Here is a 23,883-nt window from a genome sequence, read left to right on the forward strand (position 1 = left end):
ACGCAGTGTTGAGACCTGTCTTAGGCAGACCACTGAACTCAAGTGAGATGAACTTTTTAACCTCTGCACTCAGACGAATGAATCAGCAAAGCCGGCAAATTGAATTGGGAAACATTTACTTGCTCCCTCTCTCTCTCTCAGTAGGAGTGTGACCGTGTGTGTGAACGACTCGTGAAAACAGATGATGCAAGAGGAACCAAAGGGTATAATGTCTTTGAGCTGGCGAGAGGCTGAGGTATAAAAATAACTCACGGTCTGAAAATAGATGATTATAAGGTGATAGCTTTGTGTACTTTAAGCGCGGCATGTTTTTTTCCATAACAAGAGGGTCAACCAATAGGGCAGCGCCATGAGGAACTACATGTGGTATAAAAGCCACATGTAAATCAATGGCATCAATGTAAATTCATCTCATCTCTTCACTTACTAACCAACATACATGCCCTACATATTTGTCTGCCATAAGCGTCAGTATTTAACGAGTTGGGAGTTAGAATGGGTTGGCATATAAGACTGCATATCCACAACATAACTGTGAATCTGCTTTTTTTTTTTGTAAAAGACTTTCAACTCTTTAGGCCTGAAATATGGATTCATTAAACTGGAGCTGAAATGTTTAGCCAATTAATTGATATCTGTTTAACCTTCATCCTACCAACCTGTGTAACATACAAGGACTACTGTACTACTGTAAGAAACAACCATCATGGCAAAATGTTAACTTATTTCTTCTCAAAACATTATCAGTAGGGCTGTCAATGTTAACGCGATAATAACGTGTTAATGCAAATTCATTTTAAAGCCACTAATTTCTTTAACGCATTAACACAACTTGCGATCTTTAAGGTTGTAGCGGGCTCAGTTTTAAAGCTAGAGTGAAGATACTGGCATCATAAAATCGAAGGAATCCAATCATGTCATACTAGCTTGGAGTGAAGGAGGCTAAATAACGCTCCAAACTCATACTAAATTTTGGCGACAAAAAAGTGGCATGGTCATATTCAAAGGGGTCTCTTGACCTTTGACCTCCAGATATGTGAATGAAAATGGGTTCTATGGGTACCCACGAGTCTCCCCTTTACAGACATGCCCACTTTATGATAATCACATGCAGTTTGGGGCAAGTCATAGTCAAGTCAGCACACTGACACACTGACAGCTTGGGCTCGAGTTTGTAATGTTATGATTTGAGCATATTTTTTATGCTAAATGCAGTACCTGTGAGGGTTTCTGGATAATATTTGTCATTGTTTTGTGTTGTTAACTGATTTCCAATCATAAATATATACATACATTTGCATAAAACAAGCACATTTGTCTACTCTCATGTTGATAAGAGTATTAAATACTCTCCCCGTTTGTGATTAATTTGATTTAATTAATCATGATAAACTACGGACAATCATGCGCTTAATTGCGATTAAATATTTCAGTCAATTGACAGCCCTAATTATTACTTATGTAATTAATTTCATTCGAAGAAAAAAAACATTATTATTATTTTAGGAAAGAAAATAGACAGAGCACATGATCTGTGTCTGTCAACAATCACTTCACAATGACTGACAGAATGCCCCGACCCCCCTGATAGTGTGTCATAATTTAAATTAGGACCCACGGCAAACATGTTATCTATCTATTCTATTTTATCTATTTTGACTGCATAGGGTGCAATTGGGCTCTCCTGACTGGGCCCCCCCCCCCAGGACCCAAGACATTGTAGTATATTAGTAGTATTAGGAATAAATTGATTGACAAAATCATGAAAAATTGGCATGATAAAATAAACCACCTGTGAAATAAAACAAAAAGTATACGTCTGGTGTCTGCGGGGGACCCCAGTCAGGAGGATGATCAACTATTTTGGTAAACAAAAGATGCCAAAGGTATCTTCTCGTTCCACCTTCTCAAATGTGATTATTTGCAGTTTATCCTGTTTAACGTCATCGTAAATAAAATATCTTTGGGCGTCAGTTGGGCGTTTTTTTTCTTACTATTATCTGATGTTCTTTAGACTGCTTACAACCCATGACCACTGTATGTGGCTTAACCATAAGTCTTTACACATTGAGTGACAGTTTTGTACATTTTCAACAGTGTTTTCCTCTCACCAGCCCACCTGATGAGGCTTGACTGAAAAGCGTCTTGTTCCAGGAGCTCTGGGCCTGCTGATGGAATAATTTCCTAGGCTTTCTCCAAGTCTGGGCCTTTAAATACAGTGTCACCTTCCACCTCGGTGCCATGGCTGTGACTGAACGGCTTCACGGGGAGGTGTGATGAAGAGGCGGGCCTGAGGGGGGCAGTGATGGGGTCATGTGGTTGAGGCACATTCCAGGGCTGCTTAGCTTGAGGCCTGGTGCCCTCGTGCCTGTTTGAACTATTACCAACCAGCATGTCTCATAATCATTCACACAACCAAAACACATAACAAATACTCTGCACACACACGCACTAAGATATCCGAGGTATATAACAAACAATCCCTTAGAGGGGCACATGCATAATTTACACATCCTGCCAGTGCTGTAATGGACATGAGAGCCCTCCATTTCAACACATTACAAATCAATCTTTAAGATCCTGAATGGAGTGGGTTATTGCTGATTGTGTGTAGAGAAAGATATAAATTAACACATTTTTATGGGGTTTTTTCTGTGCGTGTCTGTTTGCATCAGGACATGTCAAGGAACCTCAGAAAAGTTTCTAATTACAAGGAAGTGTGACGTAATTTCCCTCGCTCCGGCTCAGGGATTTCTTAAGAGTCTGTGGTTGAAAGTGATACCAGGTAAAGTCACGTTGCATGTGTTTCAAGCAGAAATTCAGCAGAAGACAGACACTTACCGGTTACTTGCACGAACCAGCAGCAAAAATACAATGACTTTGACCACTTATTGGCCGCTATTCTGTCTTTAAGAGGTTGTAGCAAGCTCAGTTTTCAAGCTACAGTAAAGTTACTGGTATAATATGAAACTAGAAAACCTAAGGAATCCACTGTCACCATGTCATTCTAGCTCGTTGGAAAGAACGCTAAATAACCCTAAGAAGTAGAATTTTCGATAACAAACTGGCATGGCTATTTTCAAAGGGGTCCCTTGACCTCTGACCTCAAGATATGTAAATGAAAATGGGTTCTGTGGGTACCCACGAGTCTCCCCTTTATAGACATGCTCACTTTATGATAATCACATGCAGTTGTTTTGCATTCAGCACAAATGTGTTATTTTCGCCTATTCTAAAATGTTGTATTTGAATATTTCTGTATACTGGGGTCCCTAAACAGTTTTGAAATTGCATAAATTGGGTATGACTGTAAATGAGCCTAATTGTATTCATGTGTGATGATATTAGTCCACATTGTAGCCATTTCATATAGTGAGACAATTTTTTAAAATTTGACCTCACTGTATAAAATGACTTGTTGTGACCTCTAGGATAATCACAGCCTCATGAAACTTGACAGCCACAAATTAGAAACCTAGAGCGTTCAGAGGATGGATGGCTTTCCTAGGTAGGTTGACGATAAGGGGGTTTCTGAGCAGTTTCCAGAACAGAAGTGCTCACCATCCAATCACCAAGAAATGCAGTTCTTGCAGAAATTTCTAAATGTTTTGATCCCAAATCACAGCATGGCTTTTTCTATGGTGTTCCTCAAGGTCTTGGTGTCTTAATGTGGTATTTTAGAGGGATTTTGATCATTTTTATCAATTCTCAAGTAGTAAAAAATGGTTAAATTTAGCACCAAATCTGTGTAACAAATGGTATCAACCCCAAAAATTTGCTGCAACAACTTATAAGACATAATAGAGCATGGGGATGAACATCATATAATTCTATCATAATGTTCTAAACTCTTATACACTTTTAAAATGTCATTTAATCAATTAATGATTTTATTTCTGATTTATAACTAGAACAACTTGACACACAGTGCTAAGATGCATCTCAAATTAATCTTCAGGTTCTCAGCTTTCAGATGATGTACACCACTTCTATGTGACATCTACTGTTGACCTGCTATCTCCCCCTAAAGACCCCCTGTACCCCAAATAAGAAAACCTTTAGATTTCTTTTTTTTTTAATATGGGATCATCACTTAAAGGTCTGGTCCCGACAAGATCCAGACACCATAGCTGTGAAATACAAAGTGCCAAAGTGACCTCAAGACTGTGAATTAACAGATATTTGATTCTTCAATGTCACAGGTTCTGTTCACACCTTTTTTAAGACTAATTATATCCTCGGCTGATATTTAACCTGTGGACATTTGTTTTCTCATACCAGCTGCAACCACTAGATGGCAATAAACCTCAATTACTAACTTTATTCTCACAGTTATGTCTGGTATATCTCCAAATCATTTATGAAACGGGAATCTTAATCTGTTTAATCAGTTAAACATGTGGGTTTGGAGTCACTGGACAGGAAGTTAACAGAAGTGTATTTATTCCTCAGAGAGCAGGAAATTAAATTAATCATAACTGGCTTGAAATCAGAGGTCTGAGGGTATTTTTGTGAGGTTTGATGAAAAACCTCTTTGGTGACAAAAAAAAAGACTAAACATGTTACCAGAGGTTTTGGGGGTTTTTGATACAAAGACTGCATTCAAACTGGATTTAATATTACAAATGATAGAAAATATGTCCTAAATTCAATTTGCACAGGTTTTGTTTACCCTCCTTTCAAGATCCATACCAGGAAATCCGTCATTAAATTAAATTTGTTAAAAACATTTCTCAAGCATCATCTTTGTAACAAAATAGTTTGAACATTGCATGGTGGAATAGCAAAGTAATATGGCTCTCAATGCCCTGTTTTAAACGTGGTGCTACTGAGTCCAGACTTTAAGTATGCCATTTTTTGTTTTCTAGCTGGTGAACATAGTGCAGCATTTAGCAGCTAAAGTGGCAGATATTTCAGGAGACAATTGAGATAGAGCTAAGAGATTGATTCAAGTTTGCTAGGTGGACAAAACATAACTTTTCATTGCTCTAAAATTAGATTTTTATCATCTGTAAATAATGCATTTTTTTAATAATATATAACTAAAAAAGAAATATTGCATTTGTTTGACAAATACAGAGGAAAAAACGTTTGTGGTAACAGACAATTTTACCCCACTAAAGAGCAAACAAAAGAATCAAACTAATGAAATTTATATGAGGTTAAAGCCTCTGAACACACACAGGTGTTTTCAGTTATTCTGGCTGATTACACCTCTTCTCAGGACTGTGTGAACGTGTATAAATTGAGTGACATCTTCCTGTTGCATCCAATAGGGTGGGACAAATTGCACCTTTATCATTCTTATTGGTAGATGAAGATTTGTGACCTAATAAATTTCCATCAAAGCTTCGACCCACCTTCAACCTGAGAAGAGGTCTAATCCAACAGAATAACTGAAAACACCTACGAGTGTGTTCGGGGGCTTTAAGAAAGAGAAATGTGTCTAAAATGCATTAATATTTGACCATTAGTTGTCTCATAATCACTAGAGGTGTTATCCCTCCAGCTTTTTACAACAAACCAATTATTCTCTGCTAATATCAGGTATTTACTTCATGAGGAAAAGAAAGTACAGGAGATATCAGTGTCTTTATGTACACTTTTATTGTCAGCTTGACCGGTGGCAGGGTCAGGCAGGATGGACAGAACCAGATTACTTCTTGGTCTCCTCCTCCAAAGTCTTGATGATCTCCTCCTTCTTGGCCTGGAGACGCTCCTCTCTGCGCTTGCGGGCCTCCTTTGTTTTGGAGCGACGAGCCTCGGCCTGATCGCTGTAGAACAGACAGATAGGTGTTCATAGTGTGCAATCAAAATCCTCTTCGACTATCAATACACGCTTAAGCATCAACCGATTAAAACATGTTTAAAAGTAAATCCAATGCATGTGAACTGGTTTCAAATGTACTTCTGGTTATGATTGTTCAATTAGTTTTGTTTTATGTGGACCAGGAGATCACCAAAATATTTCAGTTCACCAAGACACAACACAAAAAAGAATGAATATTCAAGTATTGTTATGACCAAATATACACCGCTTCCTCTAAAATGCTCAAACTGCCTCTCAGTGAACCTGAACAAAACAGAGCTTAAGTTTGGTTCGAGACTTACGACAGGAGCTTCTTGCGAGCCTTGTCTGCCTTCAGCTTGTGAATGTGTTCCATAAGGATGCGCTTATTCTTGAACACATTACCCTTGGCCCTCAGATAGAGGCTGTGGTACCTGAGAGACAGAAGGAGGGGGAGAAGCATTGAATTATTACCAGAAAACACAAACCGCTTGTAGGGTTGGACAATATATTGATATTATATCGACATCGTGAGAGGAGACTAGATATTGTCTTAGATTTTACATATCGTAATATGGCACAAGTGTTTTCTTCTTAAGCTTTACCTGGTTTTAAAGGCTGCGTTACAGTAAAGTGATGTAATAATCTGAATTTACGAGACTGTTCTAGCATTTTATCATTTACTTATATCCACATTACTGGTGATCATTTATCCAAAATGTCATTGTGGAAATAATTTGTGAAAGCAGTAGTAGTCGACCCTACAATATCGTTGCAATATTGATCCAAGTATTCGATCAAAAATATCGTGATATGTGGTTTTCTTCATATCACCCAGTTTAAAGTGTGTAATACCAGCTCTGTCAACAAGCTTCACTGAGCTCAATTAATGATTTGCAAATACCTTCAAAAGGTCTGTTTAGTGTAAATTAAGACCAGTGTCACAACCACAAATTAACCAGTATTAACAACAGTATACCTATCAGAATGTAGGTTTATGTGGCTAAATGTCCTCACCAGAAAACCAGCTACACTAAAAACTAGGGCTGTGCTTGACCAAAGAATTTTTTACTGGAATAACACTCGATTAGTTGATCTAATCAACAGATCTGTAAAACTGAGTTTCTCCACAAAGAATCACACAAAAGCATCACTTTAAAACTTGTGTTTACCAGAGATGTGCTCATTAAGTTTCTTAGAAATAAATCATTCAGCATGAAAAAAGCATTAAAAACGACTAATCGACCAAAGAAATCTTAGTCGACTGAGACCAAAACAACCGACCTGTCCACTAATCGACTGAGAGGGGGCAGCCCTATTAAAAACAATAGCTCAAAAGCTATTCTAGAAATGTTCAACTAAAACCCTAAGAAAATAATAATAATAAAATAATGCCAAGAGAGAGTGGCCACATCAATATGAGCAGAAACAACCAGTGAAGATGTCCTGAACCTACATGTGCCTGTCGATCTTTTTGGACTCCCTGTAGCGACGCAGAAGACGACGCAGGATCCGCATGCGGCGCATCCAGGACAACTTCTCTGGCATACGGGCGTTGGCTGTACCCTTTCTCTTACCTGGGATAAGGGATTAATAAAGTGTGTTAACTTTACTGGACACATTGATCTTCATCATCCAGGTAGTAAAATGTCTAGTAAGATTCAATCATTCTACGAGATTAAATATTTGAAAACATTTCACTGTTACTTCATTTCACTCGTGTATGGATCAATTTAAAACGTGTTAGAAGTTTACTCATTCATGAACATAATCTGCGCCGTAACGTCGCCATCTTTACACGCTTTCCTCTAAGAAGTCAAAAGTGGCGGTTGAAACTTACCAGTTCCCATGTGTCTTCCCTTGCGACGTGCCAGCGTGTTCTTGCGGCAGCGAGCGCGGGAGTGGACCGTAACAGGTTTACGAATGATAAGACCATCCTTCACTAGTTTACGGATCTGCTGACCTGAAGACAGAAGGAAACACGTAAGCTACAGGGATGCACTGAATCATCAGCAAAAACAAGCAAGAAACTATCATCAGCAATGTGGACATTATACCACACAAGCAGTTCAGGAAGTGTGTAACTTATATTTTACGGAGCTGTTAAGACTAGGGGTGTAACGATACATCAATATGGATCAGTATATTGATTCAATGATACAATATCATCGATGAAAAGTGAAAACATCGGTATATCGTCATCTTTAAGATACGCCTTTATTTTGAAATTCACATGACACGTCTGTCACCATATCCGTATTAAACATGAGAAATGTGTCTCTTTATAGTGAACAGCAGGAGGTCTATTTCTATTCTTTTTATTAAAAAATAAATGTCTGGAAGAGCGCAGTAATAAAATTGTGAAATCATATTTTAGTTGCTTTTTGTGAGCTCATAAAAACTTAACTGATTGTGTTAAACGGGGCATATGACATCGCCTCATATCGATCGCAGTAACCTGAATTTAATCAAAATCGGATCGTGGCAGACTTTGTGATATCAGTGTAACGGGGTCATTATGTGCCTCTATATCTTGTTCTCTGGTTGTTTTAATTACACAAAATGTATCTGGTTACAGTTTATTTAGACTGGGAGAACCTCCAAACTCCAGAATATGTGAAGAAGTTCAGAGCCCCTCCTTCATTTCGTATTCTGTGGTACTATAAATCCCTTTCGCCCCTTCCCCTCTCCCCTTTTGTATAATTATCCTGTGGAAGAGGTGGGTGTCATTTCTTTTGGCTCATTTATTATCCTAATCCATCCCATTATTTATTGTATTGTTTTGTTATTATTTTTGTTTCCTACAGTGTTATAATGTCTATCCCAACCTGACAATATATTGATTTCAATGAGCTGGCATTTAAAATAATTGTTTTAAGAGTAAATGCTGCTCGCTTCAAGTTACAGCAGACTAAGCTAAATTCAGTTTTCAATACTGTATTCATTTGTGTAGGAATTGGAGCAGGCAGTAGATTTAACATGGAGGTTCTGTTTCTCTATGTGGTTATCAGAATAAACAAGAGGCCAACCAAAAGAAGGGTCACGTAAGCAAATATATCATTGTCCAATATATTGTATTGTGAAGAAACTTGTGATTTACACCTCTAGTTAAGACCTCATAATATTGCAAAAAGAGTTATTGCAAGTGTCTACTTTAAAATCACATGGGGAAATGATGTTGATATGTTGCCCGTCTCTTTATTTTGCCTGCTGTGGGATTGTCTTCTCTTTTTTTACACAATCTGGAGTGTATCATTTTAAAACTGTCAGCAAAACTTGGGCTTATGACTTAAAGGTCCCATATCGTGCTCATTTTCAGGTTCATACTTGTATTTTGTGTTTCTACTAGAACATGTTTACATGCTGTAATGTTAAGAAAAAACTTTATTTTCCTTGTACTGTCTGCCTGAATATACCTGTATTTATCCTCTGTCTGAAACGCTCCGTTTTAGTGCATTTCAACGGAATTGCAACCAAATTGCGTTGATAGGCAACAGTTTGGGTCCATGCTTAATTCCTGTCAGCTGATGTCATTAACATACACTGCAACAGGAAATAAACTGGGACACATTAAAATGTTTATGTTTAAAACCGTGCGATGATCTAAATATTGTATATTTGTGACATCACAAATGGACAGAAATCCTAACGGCTTGTTTCAAACGTACAATTTCTGAATACGGACTGTGTGTATTTCTCTGTATATTGAGCGTTTTGATAGTTTAACAGTATTTATGAAGCACTTAAACCTGCTTTATAAAATTAAAGACATGAAAAGCTCACTTTTTTACAATATGGGACCTTTAAACAGTTCAACAGAATCCCTGCATTTACAAACTGTGAAAGTTGAGTTTAAAAGACAAGCATTCATCAGATACGGAGATTCTTATGAAAGACCCTATTAGTTGTATTTTAAAAAATGTAGGCTGCAGCATGACCATTATCAGTAATATAATAAGTCAGGATATCAATTTCAACCAGTCTTTATAAATTTGTCTCTCCAGATTCAGGTATGCCATTAATGGTATTCTTCATTGACTCTGCTTAATTGGATGTGCAATGAAAAAATTCAACATGTTTCTCTGCATCACTTTGACAGGCTGCTGCAAACCAACAACACACATTGAAACACACAACTCCTAAGAGCTGTCACATCATTATCTCAGTCTACAAGCAGGACTTTGGTGCCTCTACTTACGGGAGTTGGCGTTGGCGATCTCATTGGTCTCGTTGGGGTCCAACCAGACCTTCTTCTTGCCACAGCGCAGGACGCTAGAGGCCAACCTCTTCTGGAGCCTGAACATGCACCAAGAAACGCACACACACACACAAACACACACAACCCCGGTTAAACAAACACTTCACAATTACACTACCAGCGTGTACTGCTACGGACACGTGTCATAACTGTAACGTTGGCAACTAAACAGCCGTTACACAGCTAACGGTCCACAGCTGGCCGGTTGACGACATGGCTTCTCCAGTCTGGCTACATCGTGTCACACAGAGACACGTTAAAAAAAGGGTTTATGGTGTATGAATTAGGTTTAAACTTCATATTACGATAGAGATTAAACTCGTGTGTCTTATTGAAGTGATGTGGGGTTAATACGTGTGCGTTTTCACAGTTAAATGATGAGTTTTATTGAGCTAGCAGACGACGGTCCTACCTCATGGCTGCTACTTCAGTCGGAAAAGGAAGGCTTGGAGAGACGGACTGGAAGATACCATTATGAGAGGAGAGCCCATCTCTAAACACAAAACAACTCTTTGTTTGTCCAGACCACACCGGACATTATTAACACCGTATACATTACTTATTTACACTTATTTAAAGATCAAACTAATATATTGATACAGATATAGGTTATCTTGAGTTTATTTTAACAGTTTAAATCGCTGATCCCCCTCTCTCGTAAAATAATGGTACTGATCAGTGTTTTTGCAATGCATTATGGGTGAGGTTGGGTGCATTCTGCTGGTTAACCACATGGGGGCGCTGTTGACTCCAGTAAAAAAAACTAACAAGCTTATGTTCATTTTTTAGGGATATTTATATTATGTTATAAATATCTATTAAACACAAAAAACATTACTACTACTAGTAATAATAATAATAATACAAATTATACAAATTGTCAATATTTGTGTTTTAAATATGGAATGCACACAGTAATATGTGTTATTGTGTAATGTGTAATTTGATTGTAGTGTGATTATATTTTGTATTAATAATCTGAATCTGTAAAGAAACTAAAGTTGTCAGATAAATGTAGTGGAGTAAAAAGTCTAATATTTATCTCTGAGATGTAGTTGAGTAGAAGTAGAAAGTAGCAGAATTTCTCTGAATTTCTCTGAATTTCTCTCGGGATCAATAAAGTTACTATCTATCTATCTATCTATCTATCTATCTATCTATCTATCTATCTATCTATCTATCTATCTATCTATCTATCTATCTGTCAATATTTCAAATTATAATTTAAAATGTCTAATTTGACCAGTTTTTATGTGAAAAAAACGTAAAGCCTTCAAAACGTTCAATTTAGCCTCCTTCAAAAAACAGGATTATTATAAAAAATAATGAAATTAAAATACCACAGTGCAATTAGGTGTTATAAAACTCACTAAATAATAACGGTAGAGGGTTATCATTATTACCATAGTGTAATTTGTGTGTGTTTGTGTTCTTTTAATCAGTAGCCTGATTAAATATAGCTGCCATTTTTCTATTATTCTCAAAAATGATTGTTGATTGTGACCTATATTCTGCATCATACAGAACCTATGAGTGCTAAATGCTTTCTAGACTGACAAAAAATGATGGCAAATGTATTTTTTGTATTGTATTTATTTAAATTTATATACATAAGTATGTTGTTTTTATCTATTCTCTGATCAAATTTCTATCATAAAGCTTATGCTGCTTTCTTTAACAAGACAGAAGAAGAGTTTGAGTTCCAGAAATATTTCACAAAACAAAAGTATCTTCATACAATCTAAACTGTACGTGAAGCACTGTTTAATTCAGCTTATTAAAGGTGTGAAAGACACCCATAACGAATAACTAACAGTATAAAATTAACAGTAACAAGTTTTGCGACAAGTTGACGTCTTAAATATGCAGCTTCAGGAAATAAAAAAAAATAAAAAAAACTTTTGAGAACATATAAAGAGATTAGGAAACTTTAATTGTTTCTATTAAAAACAAAAACTGATTACAATGAGTGGTTTAGTATTAAAAATAGCCAAATGATACATCACCATCTGACATGGCTACTTATTAAGGTTGCCACTGTTGCATCCTTGGCTCTCCTGCAGCAGCCCGTCACCACGGCAACGCTGCACGCTCACAGTGTGGGTGCACGAGGAGCACTTGTGTGACTTCTTCACCTCAGGTTACCCAGAAATACAAACTGAAATCATTGTCTCCAGGCAAAGTATAACCCAAAGTACTGTATCACCTCCTACCACAGCTTCGAGAGACACCGCTCTCCTCTCTGCACAAAAATATGATTAAACCTTGAGGATGTTGGACTATATGTTGGGCTACTGGGGAGGAGGGTCACTAATGTGTCTGGAGTAGCATGCCTTTTGTGGTCCTAAACTGTACTTTTCTAAATACTGTATATTATACTTTTGTTTCATACCTCTGTGGTTTGGTAATAATCAATTACTCCATTACAAACCAATAAAACTACCTCACAATGAATATGTTGTAAACACACATTAGTATCCTGATTGTTTTGTCTTATCTTGTTTACACAGAACATGAGAAACTTCTTCATATTCATGCATACATAACCCTAACAATATGAAGGTTTCTGATCATCTATGTCTTGATTCCAGAGAATGAGAAACCTATAAAGGTGTTTATATGCCAAAGTATCCTATTGGAACACTCCAGCAAGCATATCCAGGTTTTTCAAAACCAGGATGTGATGTTTCCACGTGCAACACATAACCAGGATACTCATAAACATGCATGGAGACATGTTCAATATGATGGATAAACTGCAGTGTCACCTTGGGTACAAACAGCAGCACATTCTGGCTAAGTTTCTGCTGTGCAGGCAGGAACTAAAATAGTCCCTCCTCCACAGATTTTTAGCGTTGCTTATTTGCAATGCAAACAGCTGATTAGCACTGTCAGGGTGCCAAAAACCAATTATTTCAATTTGGAATGAAGCTTGAAATTGATTAGTGAATGAATGAACAGAGGTGTGTTGTGCAAGGTGTGCAGTGCAGATGTAGAGCAGTTAATCCTTCATTTCATATACTGATTTTTTTGTTTGTATATTTTTATGAATTAATAAGAACTGTTTAAGCCAGACTTGTTGATTAATTATACTCTAACGCCACTAACTTCTTTAATGCATTAATGCAACTTGAAATTTTTCGGTTGTAGCTAGCTAGCTTGAAGCTAGAGTGAAGATACTGGCATCATATGAAACAAGAAAACTTAAGAGATCTATTGGTACCAACCATGCCATACCAGCTTGTTGGGAAGGAGGTAAAATAACGCTATGAAGTTAGGCTATATTTTGGCGAGGAAAAACTGGCATGGCCATTTTCAAAGGGGTCCTTTGACCTCTAACCTCAAGATATGTGAATGTAAATGGGTTATTTGGGTACCCACGAGTCTCCCTTTTACAGACATGCCCACTTTCTGATAATCACATGCAGTTTGGGGCAAGTCATAGTCAAGTCAGCACACTGACACACTGCTGTTGTTGCCTGTTGGGCTTGAGTTTGCCATGTTATGATTTGAGCATATTTTTTATGTTAAATGCAGTACCTGTGAGGATTTCTGGACAATATTTGTCATTGTTTTGTGTTGTTAATTGATTTCCAATAATAAGTATACATACATTTGCATAAAGCAAGCATATTTCCCCCTCTTTGCCGACTCCCATGTTGATAAGAGTATTAAATACTTGACAAATCTCCCTTTAAGGTACATTTTGAACAGATAAAAAATGTGTGATTAATTTGCAATTAATCACAATTAAATATTTTCATCAACTGACAGCTCTAACTTTAAAAAAATACAAGTGTTTGTTTGTCAAAATGTATTGGTTTCCTTCACTCTGCTGACACAGTAAATGGTATAGAAGTCACTGAAAGCAGCACTAAGCCTGAAGTCTCTCCTTACCATCAGTGACTTTGAGCCTCGACTCAGTCCGGCGATGAGAGGAGTAGCAGCAGGATGACATTTTAGCGGGGTCAGATGGGAACTGCAATCACATTTGCAGGGTCCTTTAATGCTGAACTCATCAGGGTGTTCATGGTGGTGCACCTCTACTGTTGCCCTTCACTAAAGTGTTTATGAAGTAGACAACTCTCATCAAATCATGCCTATCCAGAAGGAGAGAAAACATACAAGACAGATGAGAGAATGAATAAGATATCGAGGCGTATTTATTATATAATCCTGACCTATTCACTGCAAAAAGTTGCAAAGAAGAGCATCTGCTAAATGTGAAACATGACTGTCCATCCACTCATTTACTTATAGCAACAGCACAGTAGATGAAAAACGTTGACAGCTGAGGATAAACTGAAACTCTGTGTCCTCCTGCTGCACATTATGTTTTTTTCCTGGAGACAGATGTCGAGCAGCTGCTGCAGGAGGAGAGTCACAGTGACTCGATCATCATTTTGAGAGTACACCATGCTTCTGTTCCTCTGTTGTAACCATCAAGGCTTCCTCCCACTGAGGTAACCACCTCACCGGAAGTATGAGCTGCAGCCACAGAGGATGATCTTGTGGGCGTTTAATCCAACGCCATCAGCTCTGATCACAACGTCACAGAAGGACTTTGTTGCCACAGACTAACAGGCATGGAGATAACATGGAGGCGGATGAATCTTCCTTTGTTTTTTCAGGTTTACTCAATCAATGGATATGATATCATCGATGAACTCATCTTTTTCACAGACGTGTTTCAATAGCCGAGCAATTGTGAGCATCAGCACTTTAACTTACGTCATTCACTGTACGCTGAGAAGAAATATGAATAGTTATTATTGTCTTTAACTATTTAAAGGTCCCACATCGTGCTCATTTTCAGGTTCATACTTGTATTTTGTGTTTCTACTAGAACATGTTTACATGCTGTAATGTTCAAAAAACTCTTTATTTTCCTCATACTGTCTGCCTGAATATACCTGTATTTACCCTCTCTGTCTGAAACGCTCCGTTTTAGCACATTTCAACGGAATTGCAGAGGAATTGCATTGCTGGGCAACAGTTTGGGTCCATGTTTACTTCCTGTCAGCTGATGTTATTTACATACACTGCAACCGGAAATAAACTGAGACACATTAAGAATGTTTTTGTTTAAAACCGTGTAATTTTCTAAATATTGTATATTTGTGACATCATAAATGGACAGACGGCTTGTTTCAAATGTACAATTTCTGAATACGGGCTGTGTGTATTTCTCCGTATATTGAGCGTTTTGATAGTTTAACAGTATTTATAAACCACTTAAACCTGCTTTATAATATAAAAGATGTGAAAATCTCACTTTTTTGCAGAATCTGCATTTTTTTTTTTACCACATAAATTTAATATGCTAACAACTTAAGATGGTTTATTTGTTTTGTATTATTTGTAATGTATGTTGCTACTCTGGTTTATGTTTTTCTAAATAATGGTGTCTATCAATGATCTACTAATATAATACTATACCATTGACTGACAGTAGCCACTCTGCATTATGAGTACTTTTACCTTTGATACTTTAAGTACATTTTGTACTTTTACCTAAGGGGAGTTTTGGATGCGGGGCTTTTACTTATACTGTAGTATTTTTATACTATGGTATTGCTAATTGTAATGATTGGAACTCTGTTGTTCTAGCTATAAATTGGTAGGCTAATTGTTTGCTGATTTGCTAATGTTATGTTTACAACTTGTCCCACTGCCCACAAGTGGCTAAAGAAAGACAATGCATGTTTTAAACCATTTTGATTTAGCTAGCTGTTACTCATGAAGGACCTGTCCACATATTTGAGTGTGATAGCAGGTTGAATTTTATTTTATTTTGTTCGTTTATTGGGTAATTTTCTACGTCCACTTTCACAGTTTTGACCTAGGGATACATATTTTAGCCTACTTTTTAGTTGTAGGTGCACAGAGCCACCCTTACGGATTTCATCCATATTTAACTTTTGATGTTAAAGGTCCCATATTGTAAAAAATTAGATTTTCATGTCTTTTACATTATAAAGCAGGTTTAAGTGCTCTATAAATACTGTTAAACTATCAAAACGCTCAATATACGGAGAAACACACACAGCCCGTATTCAGAAATTGTGCGTTTGAAACAAGCCGTTAGGATTTCTGTCCATTTGTGATGTCACAAATATACAATATTTAGACAATTTCACGGTTTTAAACGTAAACATTCTAAATGTGCCCCATTGTATTTCCTGTTGCAGTGTATGTTAATGACATCAGCTGACAGGAAGTAAACATGGATCCAAACTGTTAACTATCAACGCAATTCGGTTGCAATTCCGTTGAAATGCACTAAAACGGAGCGTTTCAGACAGAGGATAAATACAGGTATATTCAGGCAGACAGTATAAGGAAAATACTTTTTTTTTTAACATTACAGCATGTAAACATGTTCTAGTAGAAACATAAAATACAAGTATGAACCTGAAAATTAGCATAATATGGGACCTTTAATGTTATTATGTAATCCCAGTTGGCAACATTTATTTTTGCTGCTGGGGCCCCTGACAACAACTCACCCAGGGGCCTCAAACTGTACATATCTATAATTCCTGGCATGTTTCAGGGCCCCAGTAAAGCTCTGCCCCGCCTAAAACATAATCCCCCCCACCCCACTGGGTCCACATTATATCAGTTATATCTATAGACCAGGGGCCCTGGAGCTGGTCCCTGGAGTTTTTGTGTGTTTTTACACAAGGCCACATCAGTATGAAGATGAACCTTTACATAGTGAACCTCCATGCTGCTGCTGCAACAAACTAACTGTGAAATTGAACTATACTCTCTCCCATTCCAGTCCTCCAGGACCTCTGGTCTCTGGATTCCCGGTGTGGAGACCAGGTTTGACAGTGTGGTCTGTCCACATCCTCCATCATCAGCTCTGTTGTTCTCCCATCAATCGATGAGTGAAGGTGGGGTCTGTTCAGTGGGGCGTGGACCTCGGCTCCCAGCTGGAGTCTGTCGAGCGCTCACAGGAGACAGAAACGACGTCAAGACGGAGACAGCAAGACAGAGACATACCGGTAAGAAGACGAGTCTGCCTTCAAAATAAAAGCATGTCTGGTTTTTTTTTTAGAATATTTTATTTTCAAATTTTTTAGATAACCAAATATACAAAACACAAACTCACACAAACATGGCTCCAATTTTATTTTCAAATTTTTTTGTTATAAAATATAAAATAAATCAATATACAAATAAATCAATATACAAATAAATATACAAAACATACAGAAATACAAACTCACACAAACAAAACAATATTAATTGCACATCCAGTTTCAATTAAGAGACCCAATTAATGTATATTGTGTTAAGCTGATTAAGACATTGCATACCTGAATCTGGAGAGACAAATATAAAAAGACCTGTTGAAATTGAAGCAACAGAAGTCAAGATATCCTGACTTATTATATTACTGATAATAGTCATCACAATATGCTGCAGCCTAGTTTTTTTTAAAAATACAACTAAATAGCGTCTTTCATAAGAATCTCCATATCTGATGAATGCTCATGTCTTTTAAACTTAACTTTCACAGTTTATAATTAGGGATGTCTATCCACCAGGAAACTAGTAGTCGATACCACTAGCAGTGATTTATTTTCAAATTATTTAGTTAACCAAATATACAAAACATACAAAACACAAACTCACACAAACATAGCTCAAAATTCCCTCCCTATCCCACCCACATACAAACTGGAAAAAGAACCATACTCAATAGGAGTAGGCTAGTTTACGATCAATTGAATTAAAAAGGATATAGAAAAAACAAATTAAATACACAAATAAAGAAATCATAAATAACGAGATGCAGTGTTTTGACTTATTCAGATGACCAATGATGTATCAAGTCTGACAATTTTGTTATAAAAAATCCAATATAGGTGTTGGTTATGAGTCCATATAGGTTAAATAGGGTTGCCAAATCTTCAGAAAGGTGTTGTATTCATTTCTCAGGGTTTATGTGATCTTTTCAAGTGGAATGCAGCTGTTCATTTCCAGAAGCCATCTAGATACAAGGAGATAAAGCATCTGTGTTTGAAGACCTCAGTTGTAACCTGGCTTCTTTTACTTTTAATATTACGACTATAACGACTAATATTTCCATTACTATTACTAAAATCATTATTAACTAGGTGTTGTAGCCCAATAGTAGTAATAACGTATAATAGTGTAGGCTATATATAATAAACGTGTGAAAAATCAGTAGGCAAAGGACAAATTGATGTTGACATTATTTGTAAAAAAATTAATGTCAGGGCCGGAGTCTCTGCTCCTCTGCTCCTCTGCCTGCCTTCACGCACAGCTTGCTCCACCTCACATGCATGCGTGCACACTCCACACTGCAGAAGACTTTGTAGCTCTGATAATATCTAGTGAATGTACAGTGGACGTTTGTGCAGAAATAAATGCTGCAGCTCCTCCAGACCAACAGAGGTTTCCCGTGTCTTGTGAAGTGACGGGGCTCCGCAGCGAGAAACGTTATCGTCTCCGACTGTGTGCCGGTGTCTCCACTGTTCCTTCTGACCGCGGTTGGGAGGCTGAAGCAGGAAAAGCCAACACTAGTATCAGCAGTGATTCATGGAGAGACCTTCGCCTGGTCAGCTAACATTACTGCCAAGCAGGTGAAATAGAGAGTGATATTGTGGTTTTAGCTGACGTGTGTCGCCTCACTGTTATGACGGCTGCTCGCTCACATTCAGTTAGCACGTGCCCACGGGCGAGCGCGAGCAAAAGGACACTGACTTTCGTTGACTTAACGGCCACAGGTGTCGCTGTTACAACCAATTTCTGATTCTTACAAACAGTCCCTTTAACTTTGACAGCCCTAGTATTAATATGTGTGTGTAAATGTTGGGAACGTTATATTATATTATGTATTAGATATAGGTCTCCCTACCTTCTGATAAATGTTTTTGTCATTGCTTCGTCATGTGTGACTGAGGCTGACTGTTTTTTAAAGACCAACATTTGTTTTATTTATTTTGCATTTATTATTTCTATTATTTATAGAAACTGAGTTATTCATATACATTTACTCTGGATAGACAGTAGGAAAGTCATAGAAGGGTTTATGTTACGTAGTCATAGTGTTACGTGGTCATAGTGTAAAGTCAAACAGACCCTCCCAGTTTGCTTCACTATTTATTTTACCTTTTTAAAGATTTTTATTTTGAAATAAGTAACCGGATGTGTGTGTGCGTCATTCCTCAGCCTTTATTCTAATGATAAAGCCTGGTGCGCCAGTGTGTAACGCTATAGGCTGGAGGGAGGCAGCTGTTGCCATTATTTTACCAGCCTTTGCTCAGACACATCAGCGGCTTCACCCAACCCAGGAAAAAAAAAAAAAGAAGAAGAAGAAGATGAGTCCGTCGACACCATCATAAAAAACACGAAACTGAAAAATAGATTTTAAAAAGTTAAATCAATGGTACAGAAAAGTAGTATGTCCAGGACGCCTTCGACCTCAACCCAGGAGATCCAAATGGACATGTTCGACCATCATCCACACACACAGGTAAACGGAGGAAAAGCAGAAATATGTCATGTAAATAAATGAAATAGACTGTAAACCATATGGTGCATTTATAGTATTTATAGTAATATATGCGATGCTGGTGAAGCGGGTTCACTTCTGCAGATTAACAGGTTGTTCTTGCAATTAAGTCGCCTTAATTCGCTTCTTCTGGAGTCTAAAATGCTGCTGCACTGATTCAAGCCTGCATTTTTAAGAGGAAGCAAAATAGCTTATATGTGTTATGCTTTGGATTTAGATGCATAATTTCATCGTGGCCATGTAGTTGTGTTGGTTTTTAATAAGTGTCCATATGTGAAACAGTATGTGAGGACATGATGTAAGGCTTGTTTTTATAGCTGTTCCTCATTGGGTCCTTTATGAAAAACCACGCCTTTGTTTAATTAATCATTAATTAGTAATGTAGTAGATGATACACCAGCTGGAGGAGAGAGATGCATTTATTTGCTTAATCACAAAAAAAACAGAGGGGAAGTTTTCAAACCTGACATCAATTAATTTGAGAATAAGAGGAAATATTCTCTCAACTTGGTGAAGTGTTTTTCTTTTCTCTACTTCTTTTTACAATTTTATCCTTATCCGATGGTGTCACTCTTTTTTACAGCTACTAATAGACTGTTAGGAAATGACATGATGTTGTGGGCATGTTTAGTCATAACAGTTTAAATGGATAAAAAAAAAAAAAAATGATGAGAATATCTAGAACAACACACCCACGCTGAGCTCAGTCATTGTCTCTCTGGAGAAAGAAAAAAAAAGAAAATACTGTGCCACAGACAACCAACGCTTCAAACCATGCCAACTCTCCTTTCTCCTCCCACTCCTCCCAGCTCCTTCTCATCTCTCTCTTCCCCCTCAGCTCTCCAGATTCCTTCTGCATCCACTTTGAATGTCCCACTATCTCCATCCTGCTCGCACCATCTCACCTCATCCTGTCTGTTTTTAGAAATCTTTATCTTGTGGCGAGAAACAGATGGACCCCCTCCTTGTGCCAGGCGGCGGGGCATGGTGTGTGTGTTTTGTGGCACCTCTGATCAATTAGATTTAAAGTTCATGCAGACCTGCAGCAGGTCATGCTGCTATGTGTATTTATAACTCTGCTGTGGAGAGACACGCAGGGAGCCGCATTTCTAATATCCTGAATAAGGAGATGGTTTGAGTTTTCTACCACAGAAGAAGAAATGAACTGTGGGGCCGAGAGCTGATCCGAATTCAGCGCCTGAGGGTCGCTTAGATTAAAGATTGTGTCAGTTGACCGCCGCCAGATTGCAGATCAGGATCTCTGTGAGCAGAATAATGTGTAGAGCGTTCAGGGTGAAAGAGTTTAATGTGGTTTAGATTTTACTAGAGATGTTACGATACCATTTTTTCCTTCCCAATACCAATTACGATACTTGAACGTGCGGTATTGCAGATACCGCGTACCGATACGATACCAGCGTGATAAAAACATATATAGTTATTGTTATTATTATTATTTAACAGCTGTGAAAAACTACCTGCACAGCCCAGTCGAACAGCAGTTCGTGAAATTTTGATTAATGTACATAGATACAAATTTCACATTGTTTTTGTGATGGTCATCACGAAATCAATTCGTATGTAATCCACGTAATTGTGAACTGGGAAGTATAAAGAGCGATAAATGTCGCGTAGGGAGGAGATCGGGGTGGATGGGTGGGTCAAGAAATACCGGCGTTTTGCCAAGGAGACTGGTGTTTGTGTCCCGTGTGAAAGCACAAGTCAAAGTTGATATATTTATCACGTAACTTCCGTACTTAAGTTACGCCACTTCCGGTGTTATTTTAACCCAAACCGCGATATATTCCTAAACCTAACTAAGTAGTTTTGTTACCTAATACTAACCAAGTCAATCTATCTATCTATCAATCTATCTATCTAAACCTAAGTAAGTAGTTTTATTTTGAAAAGACTGGAGCGGAAATTGACACGTGCATGTGTCACTGGTTGCTGGACATTTATAGGAAAACACATGGAAAATCCGTTGTTGAAAGTCGTGCTGAGTGCACGAAAAAAAGGGAAATTTGTGTCTATGTACACAAATCAAATAGATTAAATTTCGTGACTATTTCACAAACTGCCGTGAGACTGTGTTGACCTGCAATCAGTTTTTCTTCGCTTCTCTAAAACAGAAGTTGCCAGTGGCAGCCATGATACATCCAGGGCAACAGCACAGTGAAGGCTTCTGTTTGGGAGCAGTGAAGAAGATTTTTTTCTGGGTTGTTAAATTATTGTGCACCCCGGCACCCTCCAACCTGCCACCCTTCACCCTCCATGCTCCCTGATACTCAGTTTAAAGCCCCCTGCTCACACACACACAACACCCTTTAATTATACTCTTAATCTGGGAGGATGTTTACCAACAGGAAGCCTCTCCTCCCTACTTCCTCTGGCATTTCCCTGCCCTTTGCTGACAGGAACTCGCCCCATCATGGCTCCGATCGTAGAGACCCCTTTAAACACACACACACATCACGTTAATGTAATTGTTATCTTGCGACTTCGGAGCATATCATCCTCAAAAGAAACATAATTTTTTAACAATATAGGTCTTATTTTAGTAATTTAGCTATGGTCTCTTATCTGCTGCGATAACATTTTAATATACCAGCTTAATTGCTGAGATATCTGGTGTCACAGCAACATCTCCAGCAGGGCAAACATCCACCGTGTAATCATGTTATCTAGGTCACTTATTTGCAAATGAAAACTGAGGTGGACATAAAAACGATTACTTAAACTGTCCGTTGTCAACGTTCAGGTTTTGCAGAGCTACTTCCGGTTTCAACTTTGAGCTAACGTCCTTCATTTACCATACACTGCTGTGTTGATAGTAGCTTTGTAACTGCGTCGTGGTCATCTTTGTTTTCACTTCTAAATAATGAGGTTATTTAGCTGAACTGGGGGGGTTGTTTACAACTTGTTTTATTTCTTGGTCGTGATGCACTCTCTGATATCAGCAATAAAGATGGTGAGTAAGAGCTCGTTCACACCAGAGATTTGTATCTGGATGAGGTGAAACACACATTGTATGTGTATCTGCTGCAGAAGGGATTGCGATCAGAATGACCTGCCGACATCTGGAGGAGGTTCACATGTGATCAGATCTCAATCAGGTGTAAATGTAATCTTTACATTTTGACTGTAAAGGATAGCTTCACAATTTTTCAAGTCTTAAAATAATAACCAATATACAATAGTCAGATGCCTATAAAAACACTAAGACAGACTTTGCTTGCTGTAATCATACTGCTGTGTTCATACTGTCCATTAAATCCCTTCCTAATGCACTTTCAATGTAAGAAATGTGGGACAAAATCCACAAAGTCGTTTTGTTTATCTGAAGCTTTTATGAGGCTTAGAGCAGTCATTTTAGTATAACACTTTGTGTTTACCTGTTGAGCTGCAATGGAGAGATAGTACATTAACAAAAATAGGGATTTTTGTACGGAAAAGGGTGTGGCTTTGGAAGACACCCTCTTGATTTGTCAAGCTCAGACTACTGGAACCTCATTTTAGTTTCAGATAAACGGTTTAATACATTTTTGCTCAGAACGAGGACTGTAGATTTTGTTCCTCATCACTTGCATTGAAAGCACATTAGGAGGTGATGTCTTGATGACCAGTCTTGAAGCCACACACCTTGAGCTGATCTCCTCATCATGGGAGAATGAGGAGAGTTCATTCTGTGAACAGCCCCTCAGTTACATCTTTTCTCATGTATCATCGCCTCAAGTTCAGCTTTAACATTAAAAGCCAGTAACTTTACTTGCAGAAGTTTGCAGCACAGTAATTGTTGTTGGGTGTATCACAGTTAGTTTGCTGTTGAACGTCCTGCTGTGTGTTCATCCTATCCATCAGCAGCAGGAAATCAAGCATGGCACACAGGGCTAGATATTATCTTTTGCGCTATGGGGTTTCAAAATAAGTTCAAACCAACTCCATTTTTGGAAAGAAGTGTATAACAGATTTTTCTTTTTTATCTGTTAACACAGGTTAACAGGTGTCCAACCTCTCGGCCCGCAGTGTGTTTATGTTTACACCAGTTGGCGCTGGTGTAACAACTAATGCTTGTTTGAAGGCAGGCAGGGCGGCGTCAGTCATCTCAGGGCCTCGGCCTGCCCTGTTGATGTGACAGTGATAACAAAATACTGAGTCGAGGAGGGATGACTGTTGACGGGTCGTTAACCTGTCACTGGACCTCTCCTGCTGATCCATGAACAGCCATATACAGACATGTGGACAGGTTTGAAGCAGCTGCTGCTCCGTAATATTCAGTGTTTA

General features: G+C 38.0%; 2 protein-coding genes across 6 annotated transcripts in view; one reads left to right on the forward strand and one right to left on the reverse strand.

Moving 5' to 3' along the window:
• Nucleotides 1-5,588: 5,588 nt before the first annotated feature.
• On the reverse strand, nt 5,589-10,577 carry rpl19 (ribosomal protein L19). Of its 2 annotated transcripts, XM_074656303.1 has the most exons (6): nt 10,459-10,577; nt 9,987-10,084; nt 7,629-7,751; nt 7,245-7,365; nt 6,112-6,222; nt 5,589-5,774 (listed from the first exon to the last, which is right to left on the reverse strand). In XM_074656303.1, the coding sequence occupies exons 1-6, from the start codon at nt 10,461-10,463 to the stop codon at nt 5,657-5,659; spliced, it is 576 nt and encodes a 191-aa protein (XP_074512404.1). In that variant the 5' UTR covers nt 10,464-10,577; the 3' UTR covers nt 5,589-5,656. The 2 variants fall into 2 exon arrangements, with proteins under 2 accessions (XP_074512404.1, XP_074512403.1); XM_074656302.1 differs by lacking the exon at nt 10,459-10,577 and having other exon boundaries at nt 9,987-10,092.
• Nucleotides 10,578-19,285: 8,708 nt separating this feature from the next.
• Nucleotides 19,286-23,883, forward strand: part of cacnb1 (calcium channel, voltage-dependent, beta 1 subunit) — a 47,527-nt gene continuing 42,929 nt past the window's right edge. For all 4 annotated transcript variants that reach the window (XM_074656260.1, XM_074656261.1, XM_074656262.1 and 1 more), the window contains exon 1: nt 19,286-19,560. In XM_074656260.1, coding sequence (XP_074512361.1) covers nt 19,471-19,560 — 90 coding nt within the window. In that variant the 5' untranslated portion in view covers nt 19,286-19,470. The remainder of the gene's footprint in view (nt 19,561-23,883) is intronic.

This window comes from Sebastes fasciatus, chromosome 13 (genome assembly GCF_043250625.1).
Source record: "Sebastes fasciatus isolate fSebFas1 chromosome 13, fSebFas1.pri, whole genome shotgun sequence".
NCBI classification, from domain to species: Eukaryota; Metazoa; Chordata; class Actinopteri; order Perciformes; family Sebastidae; genus Sebastes; species Sebastes fasciatus.